Below are 18,307 nucleotides of genomic sequence, written 5' to 3'. Positions count from 1 at the left end.
ACTTGCCCAGCCAGCTCCTGAGCCATAGCACCCTGTGAGCGTCTGCCATGGCAACGAACCCAACACCCTGGGCCTTGTTGTCAAGCAGGTGGCTGAGAGCTGCCATGAGAGCCTCGTCGCTAAAGCCACCCTGGGTCATGACAGCGCCATACAGGTCAGGGTGGACGTCGAGGAGCTTGCACTCCCTGATGGCTATTTCCACCTCCTTCACCGCCCCAGTCATGCTGCAAAAGACATTGATCTCCTCCTCCACCAGGCCTTCTCTCTTCCTCTTTCTATCATGGACGGGGTCAAATGGCTTGTCAAAGGGCTTCGCATCTGGCTTGTCAGGGCCATCAAGGACCTCGACGTCCGGGGTCCCAGGGAAGTCTGGCATGGGAAACCAAGAGGCTCCCCCGAGCCCATGGCATGCTTCCCAGTTGCCAGCCCGAACGAGAAGATGTGCTGCATCTGGCTATAGTTCTGTATGAGTGTGTTGAGGAACTCAGCGCCCTTTGGGTGGTCCTAAGAATGAAACACAAGTGTTGTTAGTTGCGATTAGGAGTAGGCAATGGTGACAACATGAAAAGGAAGAGGGCTGTGAGCTAATCGCGACATGGCCGATGTAGTGCTTTGCCTCTAGAACTATGAAGCAAGTGTTCTCATCCCATGAGGCGCCGCTAAGGTCTCTTAGCTTGGACACTTGGATCCATCGACCTCTCCATTTCCTCAGGTGGTTGTACACCTGGGTGGCAGACACCTCCTGCCCACAGAACTCGAACACCTGCTTCGCAACGGTGTTCAAGTGCACCTCCTTGAAGCCCTTGTCAGTCATAGCTCCACTAGAGATGAGCTCACACATCTTATTCAGCACGAACGTGGACATGAACGGCTGCCACTTCATGTTGTTCGACCTACCATCCTTCTTTGCCTTTGCTGCTGCCACCTTGAGTGCAGCGGCAACAGCAGGAGTTGGCTCAACGAGCACTACTGGCACATAGAGGGAATCAGGCGCGAACACCTCTGAATCAGGTGCCATCTCAGACATAGGTTGCGAGTCCTCGACAAACAATGGAGCAACTGGCTGTCGGACAGGACAAGGGCCCGACTAAGATCTTGCGTCTGCGTGGTCATGTCCTACGATCGTAGCACGCATTGACGGTAAGCATAACACACAACATACTAGACAATCCAGGAAAGCAACAACATACATGTACATGGTTCATGACTATCATACTAAGCACATATGGTTCATCGCTATCATACTAATCACACCGGAGAACCTATGAGCACGAACATACATCATGCTACAAATGGACCACCAATAGGTACAAATCACGGATGTAAGCACGAATCAACACAAGCACAAGATTCAACTTTAAATTCTACTACTAATCTAGCCTACCACATGCTTGAACATCTAGGCCTACCATAAATTGCAACCGTAATATAGCAATCAACCATATCAGCTCACAGATTAAACTACTAATCAACCATGCATCTAGATCAAACCCTAGCCGCAACTCAGATCTAGCTAGAAGGAATAGAGAGAAAGGGGGATTGAACTCAGAGAGGCCATGACTGCAGCTCGAGGACGAGGGGGGACGGTCGTGGAAGATCAACACCGGCCGGTGAAGGAGCACCGACCAGTGGACCGCCGACCGGTGAAGGAGCACCGACACCGTGGACCGCCGGCCGATGAAGATGCGCCGCTTACCTGCTCGTCATCTCCGATGCGCGTCGGCGGGAAAGCTCGAACGAAGGGAGAATGGTGGCGGGAGTTGGGACGGTGAAGAAGGGGGCTAAATAGGGGTGGACTCGGCGGGAGGTGAGCCGAAATCCTTCCGCCGATTTTTCGACGACGCGGGCGAGCTCGCGCCATCTCCCTGCTCGCACGAGAGGAGAAGCGCGTCGCCCTCCCCTGCCTCGCGCGAGTTAGGCTCGCGAGGACCTGGCCTGAACATAAGTTCCTTGTGATGCGGACCACACAATGAACGCAGGCTCTCAATCTTTCCCGCACGGCGAGGCTGGGCCATATGCGGGCAACCAAACATGCCCCAAATCCACACTGACCAGCCTCCCACGGAGCCAAACCCCCGCGCACCGACCGAAACCAAAACCCTCGACCCGAGTCGCCTCCTGCCCGCACCCGGCACCTCTCTCCGCCACCGCCACCGCCACCGCCGCCATGAGCGCTGGCTGGAGGACGCTGCTGCTTCGCATCGGCGACAGGTGCCCCGAGTACGGGGGAACCGCCGACCACAAGGAGCACATCGTGAGTTCCCCTACCTCTCTCCCTCCCACCTCGCCACCCCTTCAAAACCCTAGCCACCGGTCACAGTTCTCTGTACGGAATACTCAGCTCTTGGTATTGGGGGTGCAGAGTGGAATTGGTATCGCGGCGGCTCTCAATGTGCCAATCTGGCTGGCAGTCTGCGGAGAGAGCAGAAGATGGGGGTGCTAGTGCTTTTTTAATCACTATTATTCTAGGGCGCATACAGTTCACCGCCTGTTCTTAATTATCCAAAAGCTTTGCAGCCTTTGCTTTCGTTATCTCATTCCTGCCAATCTAGTATCGTCGCTCTCAACAGTTGATTTGGTTCCCAGGCCGTTGGATCTGCTTCTTGCATTTAGATACAGCAAGTTGGCTCAATATGAGACCAAACTTGGGTTGCGACCTACTACTAGTGCCTTAGGAACTTGTCTGCTTGCAGTGTTGCACATCTGCTGTCACAATTCAATTTCTGGCCATGACTAAAAATTTGGACCTTGTTTGGACGGTTGCCAACTTTTGGGCACGCCAATTCCCCTTTGCCTACTCTAGTACATTTTTCTTCCCAACACTGGCCAATTCATGGGCAAACAGAACCTTGGCCAAATTTGTTTGTTGGACAAGCCCGAGCTCAAACCAAACACATTCTATATATCCTACGACTACATATTGGTGTTACAGTAATCCTAGGATAGTTCCAGGGTTATTATTATGTTAAGAGCGACATAAATCGTTTGTCACTTATCCTGTTTCTAGTTGAACATGCCCTCTAAGATAAGTGAAATTGTGGTACTATTGGATAGTACGTAATGATGAAGATTACCCATCTCTAGGTAGAATCCTGATTTATTGCAAATTGCAGTTTCAATCAAATGATTACTAAAGGGTGCCAAGCAAGTTCATAGGCACTCACACATTTTTCCTGTGATTGTTTGTCAATTTTTGCAACATCGCAGTTGTTCCAACTAACGCACAATGGTCTTAATAGAATGTTTGCATTTTTTCATCTATCATGCCATGTTTCTTTCGCACCTGTTCTGACCAAGCATTGGCTTCACAGGAAATCTGTTACAATGTGCTTTCTCGTGAATATGAACACTCCAAAGATGATATTTTTGAGGTTGGTGTCCAACATTCTAGTCTGTGCTTGTTCATATTATTGTGCTTTTACTATTCCAATCTGGCTATCTTTTGATAATCTATAGTTTTAATTCTACAAAGAAGCATTAGTGCTTAATTGGTTCCTTCCCAGCCATTGTTCAAAAAAAAAAACCGTGGAGTATGGATCCTACATGCTGCATCCTGTAGCATTTGCTTACCTCTTCAATGCCTTCGATACATATCGTCATCTTTTATCTGAATCGATTTGAGGTGCTAACTAAATGTACCTTTGTCCAAGCAGTTTCTCCTTAAGTGTGCAGAACAATTACCTCACAAGATTCCTTTCTTTGGAGTTTTGGTATGCAGCTATTTCTATGAAGCCTATACACTTTGCTAATTTATGTTGTCTTCTTTCATAAATATTACTCGTGGATCATTTGAAGTTCTTATTGAATCTCAATACATGTTTGACTTGTTGCTCATGCTTTGAATGTCCTTATTATTTCTGTAACAAAGAGGAAAGCAGCATGTATATCAGCATTATAAACAACATATATCTAGTATGCATATTTATCATTTTGAGTTTCTGGTTGGACTTATGAAACAAAACATGGCCCTGTACAAGCATACAGTTTGGTCATACGCCACAGTTATAGTTTGTAACCCTGATCTAAAATGTGATCTATATGACTGGTGACTTTACATTGTGAGTGAACTTTGAAGTTCACATATGCTTTGGCTCATATTCTGTTGGCCTAGGTCTTATCATGTTTACACATGATCTGCATGTTATTTTCTAATCTGCGGGTAGGATTTTGATTATTCTAGTGCTCATGTACGACTGCTCATTTATATATCCTCTCCCACGCAAAGCTTGCCATGCCAAAGCAAACATACTATCTTTTCATTATTTCCACATGTTTTGTGCAACAAACCTGCTACTTATAAATAAACAGAGATCAATTGTGGTCTCTTGATCCCCTTGGTACCGTGTATGCTATGGTGGGCGATGATGTCCAGCCGTTCGCCAATACTTCTACGATTTTATTCTGTTGGCGTATTTTTATGTGCATCTTTTCATGAGAGGAGGGTATGTCTATTGTTTTAGGTCAAATGATGAATTAATCGCAACAAAATTGGACGCACAGTAATTTTGTATTTGAGCAGTTCTCTTCCATAAAGAACTGGTCTTTATTTATGACAGTTGGTTTTAAAACCTTCTGTACCTAACTTTGTAATCTCACATTAAATTAACTTTTGAGCTACATGTTTTAAGAACAAGATGCTGCTATATGATCTCTCTTACTTAATTGAACTAAATCGTTGTGATGGTTCTGCTTTGTTCTTTTGTAATGTCAGATAGGTTTGATAAATTTAGAAAATGAAGATTTTGCCAAGGGTATCGTGGATGCAACACAGGCAAACCTACAGGTGTGAATCTTTGTTTCTACATCACAGAGCATGATAGCATCTGTAAATCCTTTCTCCCCCCTTGTTCCACTGGAGAATGTTCTCTATGATTATATTCCAGCATTATTGACTTATTATGCCACCGGACTTCTTTTTCCCAACTTTGGTCCCTCTTAAGATTATCCTAGCCTTGTATTGACTCGTTGTAATTGCAGGATGCTTTGCATACTGAAAACCGTGATAGGATCAGGATATTGCTGCGGTTTCTCTGTGGCCTGGTAAGTTATGTAGTAGTTTTGGGTTGATACTCTTGCTCATCCTTTTCTAGCTGCTACCATGTGTCCCAACTTGCGATTTTCAATATCTCATACCTGACATATTGACTTGTTATATTGGCAACACATGTTCATCAATAATCGAGCAGTGCTAAAGGTGTTTAGTCTCTTCCTGTTACACTAGTCATGTGTAATTCTAAACTAGAAGTACGAATAACTATATGATAAAATTGGGAAGGGTGCTGTTCTGAGGGAAATAATAGTTGCAAGGTCTCTTTGGATTGTAGGAATGAAACACAGGATTTCGATGGGAATGCAAGTGCAAAACTGATGATTGCAAAACATAGGAAAGCTGCAGGGTAGTCGTTTGTGTAGGACATAGGAAAACTGCCTTAGTTACTAAGCAAATCAGTAGAAAAGAAGACGGAGTGGATGTCAAATTCCTATAGAATTACGGGCATAGGAAAGCAATCCATACAAATTCGTTAAATTCATTCGTATAGTCAAACAGGCCTCTATAGGGAAAAATTCCTAAGTATTTGCATCCTCTAAGAATCATACGATCTTTAAGGCAGTAGTGTTGCATGCATGTTACTTATGGCTTATTTGGGTAGCTTTGGCTTCTCCAGCCCAGAAACTGAAGCAGTACAACTCTAGAGATACATTTTTATGATTTATATATATCATAATTTGTATAATTTATGATTGTAGAATTTGCATGTGGTCAGCATATTGGTTAGCGCGATATCATCCTTACGTTAGGCTCTGATATCTCCTATTGCTCCCTGTATTGAGAGCTTATAACTGTTTCCCCTTTGTATTTTCCTTGTTCTCTAAGGGGTTTTCTGCATATTGTATTGTACCACACTTGTATGTGTACATATGTTGTCCTATGGCCACCTGGATATACAAGTTGCATATTTCCTAACATGGTATTAGAGCATTAGTTTTTTCCCCGCACGCTCAACTTGTGCTCTTTTCGATCCTGTCTCGTGCACCGTCGCTACCTTTCCCTTACTGGCAGCCGTTGTTCCTTCTCTCACGCTGGCCACCGGTCCGCCTATTCTCCATGCGCGCCTCCCGCCGTCGTTGTTCCGCCCTCTTGCGTATCTCGCCCGCTCATCAAGCTGGCCAAGCAACCTTCCACCAACGCACTGTTTGTGCCTTCCGCAAGCACGGCCCATGCCAACACGTGCTCCTCGTCGGCTTTGCGTTTGACCGCGTGCGCTGTTCGATCCGCTTGTTGCTTGCTGCCCGACCCTTCCGGTGTGCCTCCTCTCCAGGTCGAGTTGGCCCTGTATCAGGTCAAAGCCCGTTGGCTCGAACGAGCTTGAAGCTCCGCTGTGTGTTGTCCCACCCCACCTGTAGGTCGTCAGATGTGTATTTCTTGGGGTGTGACTTTTGATGAGTCTCTTCCCTCTAATCACGTCCATCTTCCTCGACCTTTTCAGTGGAGGATATCTTAGTCCTCACTTTTCATGACACTCCTGTCAATCCTGTTGAGCCCTTGTCCATCTGTCCTACTGCTCCTGCTTCTCCAACTATTGCAGATTTGACGCCGCCATCTCCTATGGCTTCGTCACCTCGCTTATCACAGGATTCTACACCTTCATCACCGGTGGCTTCCCCATCTCCATCACCTGAGTTTATTCTAGTGATTCCTCCTCGTATTCTTCCATCTTTTCCTCACTTCTATACTCGCCGTTTGTATGTTGTGGATGTGTCTACTGATGCGCCATCTACTTCTGATGTGCCATGTTCCTCGTCTCATCCTACTTATGGCTTGCGTCCTCGTCTGCTTATGCCTGTTGACCGCCTTGGTTTTCCAAGCGCAGGCGTTGCTGTTCTTAAGTCGACTTCGTATCGTGATGCTGTTGTTCATCCCAAATGACAGCTTGGAATGGCAGGCACCGACACGTGGGATCTTGTTTCTCTTCCTCCCCGTGTTCGTCCCATCACTTGTAAGTGGGTCTATAAGGTTAAGACTCGCTCCGATGGTTCTGTTGAGCGCTACGTAGCTAGTCTTGTGGCTCGTGGCTTCCAGCAGGAGCATGGTTGTGATTACAATGAGACTTTTGCTCCTGTGGTCCATATGACCATTGTTTGAACACTTCTTGCCAAGGCCTCCAATCGCCACTGGTCTATGTCTTAGCTTGATGTTAAGAATGCATTTCTTAATGGTATGTTGCGTGAGGAGGTTTACATGCAACCACTGCCTGTGTATTTTGTTCCTGACTGCATGGTCTGCCGTCTTCGCCGCTCTCTCTATGGCCTTAAGCAAGCCCCTCGCGCCTGGTTTGAACATTTTGCCTCTGGGATGACTGCTGCTGGTTTTTTAGCGTGTGCTCATGATCCTGCACTGTTTGTCCACCTTTCTGCTCGTGGTTGGACTCTTCCTCTATATGTTGATGACATGATCATCATTGGCGACGACCCCGAGTATATTGCTTTGTGAAGGCACGCCTTAGTGAGCAGTTTCTTATATCCGATCTTGGCCCTCTTAGCTATTTTCTTGTGATTGAGGTCTCTTCTACCTCTGATGCCTTTTTTACTTCCCAAGAAAAGTATACCCAAGATTTTCTTGCTCGTGCTACTCTTACTGATTACCGCATTGTTGAGACTCCCATGGAGCTCAATGTTCATCTCCGTGCTACTGATAGTGACCCCTTGTCTGATCCGACGCGTTATCGTCATCTTGTTGGGAGTCTTGTCTATCTAGCTATCACTCGTCCAGATATCTTCTATCCTGTCCATATTTTGGGTCAGTTTGTCTCTGCTCTCACTTAGGTTCACTATAGTCACCTCTTTCGTGTTCTCTATTATCTTCGTGGCACGATCTCTCACCCTCTGTTCTTTCCCCGCTCCAGTTCATTACAACATCAGGCCTATTCAGATGCTATGTGGGCTAGTGATCCCTTAGATTGCCGTTCGCTTTCTGCTTACTGTGTTTTTGTTGGTGGTTCTCTCATTGTCCCGAAGACGAAGAAAAGGCTGAGTCGTGAGCTATGGCTCATTTGACGGCAGAGGTGACTTGGTTACGGTGGTTATTTCAGGAGTTTGGTGTTTCTATCACTACACCTACTCTGCCTTGTTTGACAGTACAAGTGCTATTAGTATTGCCCGTGACCCTGTTAAGCATGAGCTCACCAAACATATTGGTGTTGATGCTTCTTTTGTGCGCGCTGGTTTGCAGGATCTGGTTATTGCTCTTCAGTATGTTCCTTCCGAGTTACAGTTGGTGGATTTCTTTACGAAGGCCCAGACTAAAGCAAAGCACGGCTTCTATCTCTCCAAACTCGTTGTTGATCCACCATGAGTTTTAGAGGGGGTGGGTGTGTTAGAGTTATATATATTTAGCCGTGTTCCCTTTTTATTAAGGGGTTTTCTGCATATTGTACCACATCTGTACGTGTATATATACTGGCCTATGGCCACCTGGAAATACAAGTTGGATATCTCCTAACAATAACAAGTTGATTTTGAATGCTTTTGCTTTGTTCTTGAAAAGAGTCGAGAGATTTCTCTCTGTCCTCTTTCCTTTCATGGTAGAATTTTTTTCTTGTATTTTGCGCCGTATAGACGAGGCAATTTGTAGTGTTTCTGTTGTTTCAACCTTTTCTTCTTGTAACTGTAGAATGTGTGTGTGTTTTGTAGATGTGCAGCAAAGTTATATCCCCAAATTCCATTATTGAGACATACGAGACACTTTTATCATCTGCTGCAACTATATTGGATGAAGATGCTGGAAATGCTTGTTGGCAACCACGTGCTGATTTTTATGTTTATTGTATTTTGGCTTCCCTTCCATGGGGTGGTTCAGAATTGTTCGAGGTAACGCTATTAAACTATTCTGGTACTGTTTAATCTTTATTATATCTGGATCTTGTTTATTGCGAGACGGTTATTCATTTAAGTCAGAGAATAATGGTTGTTCTATTTATATGAGTAATATCTTTTATGGTCATGCATTACCTTTGGTGTCCAATTTGACTGCTTTAGCAGCAACACATGATTCTTGTTCTCTGCTTGTATGAACCCCCATTGGCTTTATTAAGCTACTTTGATTACTCCCCTTTTTTGTAGTATGTGCGGTTCAATATGAATGCCTCTAAGAGTTACGCTGGCACTGCCATTTTGCACATCTTAGTAATATTAGTGTTCATGCACCTTTTCTAGTTTTTGATCTTTAGAAGGGTATCTTCATTATTTTCTAATGTTCCTCTATATCATTCCGTCATCTATTTGAAAGCTGCACTATAAGCATCCCAACATATTTTCAAGAAGTGAAATAGGGACACTGCTCCTCTAGTAAGTAGCAAGACTTGTGCATATGGGTACCACCGACCTTGAAAGTTTGTATGTGTCTGCACCATAAAATGAACATTAGCCATGATTGCTTAGACCTTCTGGAAGAATGCATGATCCACATTTACATTCTCGATTTTGGGGGTGGGTGGGGGTGGGGTGCTCCCCACCAAATTATCGTTGCAATGCAAAGTTATAGGCTCCTACAATGTACTCCCGTTCTTGAATTGTGTATTAGAAAATTCTGCAGACATGAATCGGTGGTAGAATACACTGATAAATTCTAACATGCAGCAAGTCCCGGATGAACTCGAGAGGGTTCTGGTTGGTATACAGTCTTACATAAGTATCAGAAGGCATTTTGATGATATTGCTTTCTCAGTCTTCGAGACGGATGAAGGCAACTCTCCCAGTAAGAAGGTACTGGCAATTTCTTGAATGTCTGAACCTTACACTGGTTTATTTCCTGAATTCCGGCCCATTTAACTCCTTTTGTGATATTTTGATCAGTTCAGTAACTTATATTCCTTGTAGGATTTCATGGAAGATCTATGGGAGCGTATGCAACTTCTTTCTCGTAATGGATGGAAGGTTAAAAGTGGTATGTCAGTGCATGATATAAAATACACACGATTTCTTACTGAAATAATATGCTGTTGGTTTTAATATTCAAGCAGTATAGTGTTGAATGATAAGATAACTTCTTCTTTATTCAGCTCAGGACATTATACATAATTCCGAATGTGCAGTTGCTTAATTTGTTTTGCATTCTGTTTAATTGCCCCTTGCAGTTCCAAAACCTCACTTGTCGTTTGAAGCTCAGTTAGTAGTTGGAAAATCTCACCGTTTCCACCCAGTTAGTTACCCACCACCTACTTTCACGATGTCGTCTTCTGAGATATTAAAAGGGCAAGAGATGCATGAAGCCAATCTAAAGTATCCTCAAAGGCTTCGTAGGCTCCATATATTTCCAACAAATAAAGCTGAGGTAAATCGCAACTTTATGTATATACTAGTCCATTGAGCATTGTTACATTTAATGTTTTCATCGCTGTCTTTTCTGTAACATATGTTAACTAACATGAAATTCGCTATTACTTGGTTTTATGTTACAAAGTTCACCTGTTTATATACTTATTACGAGGCACACACCTTTATGCTATGTTCTAGTCCATTGAGCATTGTTACATTTAATGTTTTCATTGCTGTATTTTTTGTAATGCATGTTAACTACATGAAATTCGCTATTACTTTGTTTTATGTTGCAAAGTTAACCTGTTTATATATATATACTTATGAGCCCTAATCAGCTATCATTTTCTTACAGAATATGCAACCTGTAGACCGTTTTGTTGTTGAGGAATACATATTGGATGTGCTGCTTTTCTTCAATGGATGGTCAGTTACAATTTTTTCTCAGTTCTATTAGTGTGTTTGACACTTGTACAAAAGCTGCGATTGTTAGATGTCAGGCATCTGTTTGTTAAGTTGTTCATGCATGACATTGCTGACACCATGTACTCATTGGATTTGCTTGTCAGTCCTTAATGTGAATAAATTTGGTGTTCTCTATCTTCGTAGTGCCGAGTCTTATGTTCTCTCCCTTGGTTAACAAAATCTGGCTGTATTTGGATGTGTTGCTTTTGTCTATCATCTCTTGTTAAGCTCTAGAATTTTGGTCTATAAACCTTGCTCCCAAAGTATGCAGTGGAGGTGTTCTAACATCTGTTTTATTTTTGCAAGAACTAATCCTGTCTTATTACTTACAACACCTTGCTGTAAATTTCTCCCAACAGTGTGGCAACCACGGTTGTGACGAACAAGTTGTTTGCCACACACGTGGCATCAAATAGGGTATAGGGGTAATAAAGTGTATCATGCCAAGCCAAAGGTTCTGGAAAGAGCTAAGCACAAGCCTAACAATGTCGAAGTTCCTAACTCAACAACAAACAAACTACAACAACAAAGCCTTTCAGTCTCAAACAATTGGGGTAGGCTAGAGTTGAAACCCATAATATATCGAAACCAAGTCATGGTTCTGGCACGTGGATAGCTAACTTCCACACACCCCTGTGCATGGCTAAATCTTTGGTGAAGTTGCCTAACTCAAGTGTGACAGTTTTACTTTTTTGCTAGCATGCGAAAATACCATTTTAAAGACAATAATTAGGGTTGACAACTTTTCTCATGCCCATCACGGGAAAATTTGTTGAATTTTGTATTTTGTGTTAATATTTGCCTGCTGAATTGTATTATTTTGGTTTTCTTATACTAATTCTATCATGGTTATATTTTTCTTTGAAAGACAGTCGCAAAGAATGTGCGTTTTATCTGGTCAGCCTTCCTGTGTCTTTTCGGTATGAACACCTGATGGCTGAGACCATATTTTCACAGGTATTTCTGAACCATCTTTATTACGTGTGTTTTAGACTATTATTACTAGTTTCTGCATGTCTGCCTTCATGTTAAGTGAACTGTTACCTTTAGTTGTTGCAGAAGTGAATCTTCATGTTCCACTCTAAATTTCTTGTATGGCAATGATTTAAGTTAACCACAATGAAATGGGTAGTAAACCTTGCTTTTCTTGGTGTATGTGTTGAGTTTCGCCCAAGCATTTCCAGTGGATCTGCTGAATATGACCGATCGTTTGGGTGTGCTGATCTGAGCTAATTGTGGATTGGTTTGGAGATATTATTGTAGTAGTAACACATAGTTTATATTGAGTAAGGTTTGAAAAATTACGTCCAGCTGACCAACATGAATAAGTTCACCTAAGTTCGCAAATTTTGTTCAAGATCCAATATTTGTGTCTAGCTTTATGCTTTTCCCAATATATATTTCCCTTTATAGAGTATATGAATTTTTATGATCTTATACAATTATGGGAGGCTCAACGAACTGACCTTGTCATACAAAAATGATCCTACTTTAGATCATTATCTTGCTAACATTGTTTAACTATCCGTGGTATTCTGAAATATAATGATGATAAACCTAGAAAAGCTGGATGGAAAACTTCAACCTGCTATGAGTATCTCTGAACAAGTGTATTACTTCCGTGCAATAGTTTCAGCAGAGTTTGTACATGTATATTATGAAGGACAAAAGCACTCATTTAGGTACTAAAGTTAAACCCTTGAGCGTTCCTTCTGAATAGTTGCCAGTTTGCCATTTCTGTCTTCATATCGATCTACTAATATTTGGGGGGCAATTATACATGTATTTCACAATATTAGAAAAAGGAGACGTCAAATTTTGGCCGGCATGAATTTGGTTATTAATAAATCCGAGTTGTGACTCTTCAGGCTGTTTTCTATTTAGTAGCTGAATTTTAAAATTCCTTGGAATACTGTCTTGTAGCATGCCAACTATTTTTGCATTCTTTCTGAGGTGTTGGTTCTGGGCTTTATGATACCAAGTTGTATCCTGGTTCTGATGGATTATAGACACTAACAGTCTTAACAGTTACCACTATATTTTTATAAAGATATACTCCCTTTGTTCCTAAATATTTGTCTTTCTAGAGATTTCAACAAGTGACTACACATGGAGCAAAATGACTGAATCTACACTCTAAAATATGTCTATATACATCCGTATGTGGTAGTCCATTTGAAATCTCTAAAAAGACAAATATTGAGGAACGGAGGGAGTAGTTAGGATACCTAGTGCAATATTTATGCATGCATTTTGAGGTTCTCCATTATCCATTATAGTGAGTATACTTGTCAAATAAAAATGAATATTTTCTTATGACATATTGATATTCTGCAGCTACTATTGCTGCCGAATCCACCTTTCAGGCCAATCTACTATACGTTGGTTATCATCGATCTTTGCAAGGTAGTTCTTCTTTAATGCTTTGAGACTGTTTAGCTGATATTTTGTGTAGTGATGAGACCAGTATGCAATGTGAGATTTAAAAATACATCATTGTTAATGAGCACATCAGCAGACCTAAATATGCCTTGAGTTCTATCATGGCCATGCAGATTTTGGTGCATGGGTTGACCAAAATTCTGTTACATAATTGTATGGTTATGACGAGCACAGTTGTGAAACCACAGTTCCTTTGTTTCGTCAATAGGACAGTTATGATTCATTCATAACATACTTAAACATACTGTTTACTATTTGTATTCGAAAGAATGATATTGTTAGGATCTATCTGCATACCAGATTCCCATTCCATACTTGCTTATGTTTTCATCTATACCACTACACCTTTTATTTTTGGTAAACTATTACCACTACACCTTTTATTTTTGGTAAACTATTGATGCCATAATTTCTGCCTGTGAAATGTGAATGTAGATCTGCTCTAGACTTTTGAACCATATAATCAACGTAGATGTGGATGTGAAGTGTAGCACCCTCAAATCGATAGGTTCAGCGTATTTACTTATTTGCAAGTAAGCTTCCACGAGCTAAGGTTATCACGAAGTAATCAATTTTCTTATGGTTTCATAGCAAATCTGAGTCCTAGAAAAATAATTGAGCCGTCTATTAGTGAGTTGGCTACTTAAACAGCATATGGATATGTCATATATAGGATGCATGTTACACTTTTCACGTCTGTCAACTCACCTGATTGCGACATTTACTAGTCTGTTGAGTTGATACCTGGACCATCAGGGTCATCACCACAAATCGTTATTTATCCTCTCGCCAAAGATCAGGACACCACTTGTCGCATCAACACCATACCATTACCAAGTGTTCTGGATGTCTTTGTTCAACATTTAGAGAATAGGCAACACATGTTAGTGTGCAACCTCCCGTAGAAACCGGCTGGTTACAGTTTTACCTTTTTTCCTTCCCATAAAAGAAAATTGTTTTACTTTCTTCCTTGAGGATGAGTGGACCGAGTCTAATTATCTTAACATATCTTCAGGCTTTGCCAGCTGCATTTCCATCTGTGGTGGTAGCAGCAGTACACGCTCTTTTTGACAGAATAAGTAACATGGATACAGAGTGCCGCACCAGACTTATCCTATGGTTTTCACATCATTTGTAAGTTCATTGCCATGTATTTGTTTTGTTCACGAGTGTTCCTGCTTTGGTTATTTGGCCTAGTATGAGTTTGTTGGAACCTCTTACTGCAGCCTATTGGCTATTGCTACTCTTCCTCTCGATGTTGAATACCCTGATGATGACCCACTTCTGCTACTGCTTAAAAAATTTCCATAAAACGTTACATACAATGCTAGTATAGCTTTGCAACCAATTGGTTTCAGAACATAATTTTTCTTTTCACAAGTTTGATCTCCTGTAGCACTGAAAACAAACTGCAACCTTGTACTGCTAAATCTTAATGGCATTATCTGCCTACGCAGGTCAAATTTTCAATTCATTTGGCCTTGGCAGGAGTGGGCCAATGTGAAGGGCCTACCAAAATGGGCTCCACAACGTGTTTTTGTCCAAGAAGTACTAGAAAGGGAAATTCGGTTGTCCTATTTCGAGAAAATCAAGCAGGTTAGTGACATATGAGACATTCCTTTTCTATAAGGAGTTTTTTTTAACAATTTATTGTTTTGTGTTAGATTTATGCCTTGCCACTTTGATTTGGTAAAAGGTCCTTTTTACTACCCCGAAGTTTTACAGTTGATCGGATAACCCCCTGATCTATATTTTTGGTTCAGTTTACTCTCCTCGAGTTTAACCCCTTACCCTAGTTTTAGACTCTTGTTTGACTGATGTGGAATGGTTCTGCCACGTGGCATCATACATGAACAATGACATCATCAAAATCACACAAGATCCTGCCAATCTACCAACTGTAATATCTTCTTCAACCTTTGTTCCTTCTGTCTTTATTTTTCACCCCTTCTGCCCATATCTTTCTGTTTTGTACCAAGCTCATCTGCTCCTCACAGCCAAGAGTGGCAGCATGTGCATCCACCAAGCAGCTGCGCCAAATCCATTGCCGTGGAACCAATGGTCTCGAGCACCATGTGCCGAAGTAGGGGGACAATAACTGCTCACTTATCAATAGCTGTGGTAGTTTCCTTTGTTTCCTGTCGTGCACTCTACACCTACCGTGATCTTGCCCAAGAGCCGCTTCACCCATTAGTAAAGAGGTGGGAAGTGAGCTCGAGCGACAAGATCTGTGACTGGGAGGTGACTACTGGCTGAGACGGGATGACTTGTTTGGCTGTGTCCAGAGTGGCCATTGAACTCTGCCCAACCAATAGTCGTGCTGACATACATCTTTTTCCAATATTGTGTGCTTCTCGTTGCCTTTGGTCATATTGCATCCTCAATCTTCTTCACCAATCATTTCCACAAAATTGTTCTCCCATCATGTTTATTACATCCGGATGACATATGAACCTGGCATGTGTATCATCCCCTTGACTTTATCAGTACCTAATTCACGTGCCTGGTTAAACTCAGTTGCCTGCCTGCTCACAGAAGAGCATTGTTGGCTTGTTGCGTGTGCAACCACTACTTTAGCTTAACGGCATTTTCCTCGTTCCAGTTTAACAGCATCCATGGCCATGGCGTTCCTCGTTGTCTCTGTTTTCTGGAACGATGTGCCCATCCATGTATGCATTCTTTTTTGTCCACAGCTCTGAGTCTTGTGCACTTATTGCCCACGTCAGCCAAACCACAATATGAAACCAGAGTAGGCTGTATAGTAAATGGTAACTGAAACTTTGGGGGAGAAAACTGAACCAAGAAATAGATGGGGCAATACTTCAGGGGAGTAAAAAGGACCTTTTTTGCTTTATATTTGTATATCCTTCTACTCAATTGTTGTGTGGTTTGGAAATGGTCATTTGAATTGAATTTATTGCCTTTATTGTTTTGCAGAGTATTGAAGATGCTGCTGAGTTGGAAGGGTTGTTACCCCCAAAAGCTGGCCCTAATTTCAGATATCATACAGATGAAAGCAAAGAAAGCACCGAAGGCCACAGGCTATCCAAGGAACTTGTTAGCATGGTTAGAGGAAGGAAGACTACACGTGATATTATTTTGTGGGTTGAGGAACAAATAGTTCCTGCAAATGGGGCCAAATTCGCAGTTGATGTTGTTAGTCAGACACTTCTTGACATCGGTTCAAAAAGTTTCACCCATCTTATCACTGTTTTGGAGAGATATGGTCAAATAATTTCCAAACTGTGCCCAGATGAGGAAATGCAGTTATTGTTGATGGATGAAGTCAGTGCTTACTGGAAGAACAGTACCCAGATGACTGCTATAGCTATTGATAGAATGATGGGTTATCGCTTAATTTCCAACTTGGCTATAGTCAAGTGGGTTTTTTCTCCTGCTAATGTCGACCAATTTCATGTGTCAGATCGTCCATGGGAGGTACATTCTTATCCTCATACTAGAAGATACCCCGCGTGTTGCTGCTGGATTTTGTAGCGATCAATCTTTTTTGATTAATTTTTAGGAGGTCCGTAGAATCGCATTGGTATACTTGTAGTGCTAACAACCTAAATTATGCATTTTGTACAACTACCAAATATAAATTAAAGGTTAAAGGACGTCCATAGCAAAAGTAGGTAAATCATACCAAGAGAGCCATCTTGAATCATTTATAACCACCCTTTAGTTTGGTATACTGAGCTAGAATAACCCAGAAGAAATTAAAGGCTATGATAATCAGTGTGAGCATGAAAATAAATGATGGCATGATAATAAATGATAGACCAGAAAGAATTCAGAAATAAAATTGCAAATTGTTAGGATATCTTACGTGCGTATCCTGCAATTTGCGCACTATATTTATGGCATGTTATGTCCTATGTGGATTCTGTAGAGGACAAACATGAATAAAATAACACATCCCATACATGAAGCTGTTTTGGCAAGGAAAGTAATGTTTTATTGGTGCCAAGCCCTGAGAAGACTAAGATAAAATAAATATTTTGAGTCAAGGAATAAGGATATGGTGAGCTATATATTCTGCAAGTAAATGTTTGCATCAACCTGTTTTATTTTTTGATTGTGCAGTTAGTATGATGTAACAACAACATTAGGTAATCTGCATTGGGCATTCCTTTGCACATGTGACAGACATCTGCAAGTAAATGTTTGCGTCAACCTATACTATATTTTTTAATCATGTAGTCCAGTTAGTATGATGTAGCTAGCCACAGCATCAGGAACACCATAAAGGAAATCTATGGAAAGTGAGAATATAAAAATGAACACACAAGCGCACTTGCCTCGGTGGTGATGAAAGGCAGCGGCGACCTTATGTAGTGCGGCAATCCTAACGGGTGTGTGAGAAAAAAAATCCTCAGCGGTGGAGGACCCTGCAGCTTTGATCCTGGCTGGCCATGGATTTGGAGGAAGATGCCAACAACCATTTACAACAGCGGCGGTAGAATTTTATTTAGGGTCTGGAGGAAGCAGTTTCACGTGGGATTACAGAAGGGAAGGGGAGGTGGAATTGAAGAGGAAGGGGAAAAGTGCAACCTTGTATTCAATCAAACACTAATTGATAAGACTGTCTAAACGGACGTACACAACTGATGATCTTCTCAACAAAAAAATATGATGGGGAAGAGATTATGCGTGACATATGAATGGAATTCAACAGTTTCCTTTTTTTAAGATTGCCTCCAGTAGTATCCTTTCTAATAATGGGATGCATGTGGTCTGGAGTAATGGTCTGCGTGTGGTTACCAACTCGCTAGCAAAGGAATATTAAACACACATAATTAGAAGGGGCTACGCTGAAGCAGCACAAAGGTTGTGGAGGAGCAACTCCACCTTGCTGCTACAATGTGTAGAGCACAAGTGTTGAAGGAACAGCTTCAACGTGCTGCGCTAGATATCGCTCTAGAGGCGAATGTAGGCTGATAGGGCAGCAAGAGTTCAATCCAGAACTCCTAGGCTATGTTTTTAAGGCGGTAAGGCGACCTAAGGCGCCCCCAGCGCCTTATCGCCTAGGCGACGCCTAAGCGCCTAAGGCGGACGCCTAAGCGCCTAAGGCGGGCATATTTGT

At 42.1% G+C, this 18,307-nt stretch overlaps 1 protein-coding gene across 1 annotated transcript in view; it reads left to right on the top strand.

Moving 5' to 3' along the window:
• Positions 1 to 2,057: 2,057 nt before the first annotated feature.
• The window catches only part of LOC119296153 (nuclear cap-binding protein subunit 1-like), a 19,014-nt gene continuing 2,764 nt past the window's right edge, over positions 2,058 to 18,307 (top strand). The window contains exons 1-15 of the mRNA XM_037574544.1: positions 2,058 to 2,254; positions 3,312 to 3,371; positions 3,654 to 3,710; positions 4,712 to 4,783; positions 4,978 to 5,040; positions 8,692 to 8,868; positions 9,637 to 9,762; positions 9,877 to 9,943; positions 10,134 to 10,330; positions 10,670 to 10,740; positions 11,652 to 11,736; positions 13,117 to 13,185; positions 14,237 to 14,355; positions 14,679 to 14,817; positions 16,159 to 16,659. Coding sequence (XP_037430441.1) covers positions 2,168 to 2,254; positions 3,312 to 3,371; positions 3,654 to 3,710; positions 4,712 to 4,783; positions 4,978 to 5,040; positions 8,692 to 8,868; positions 9,637 to 9,762; positions 9,877 to 9,943; positions 10,134 to 10,330; positions 10,670 to 10,740; positions 11,652 to 11,736; positions 13,117 to 13,185; positions 14,237 to 14,355; positions 14,679 to 14,817; positions 16,159 to 16,659 — 1,890 coding nt within the window. The 5' untranslated portion in view covers positions 2,058 to 2,167. The remainder of the gene's footprint in view (positions 2,255 to 3,311; positions 3,372 to 3,653; positions 3,711 to 4,711; positions 4,784 to 4,977; positions 5,041 to 8,691; positions 8,869 to 9,636; positions 9,763 to 9,876; positions 9,944 to 10,133; positions 10,331 to 10,669; positions 10,741 to 11,651; positions 11,737 to 13,116; positions 13,186 to 14,236; positions 14,356 to 14,678; positions 14,818 to 16,158; positions 16,660 to 18,307) is intronic.

This window comes from Triticum dicoccoides, chromosome 4B, assembly GCF_002162155.2.
Source record: "Triticum dicoccoides isolate Atlit2015 ecotype Zavitan chromosome 4B, WEW_v2.0, whole genome shotgun sequence".
Taxonomy (NCBI): Eukaryota; Viridiplantae; Streptophyta; class Magnoliopsida; order Poales; family Poaceae; genus Triticum; species Triticum dicoccoides.
Note: the sequence above shows the minus strand (reverse complement) of the source record. Positions and strands in the feature narration are given on the sequence as shown.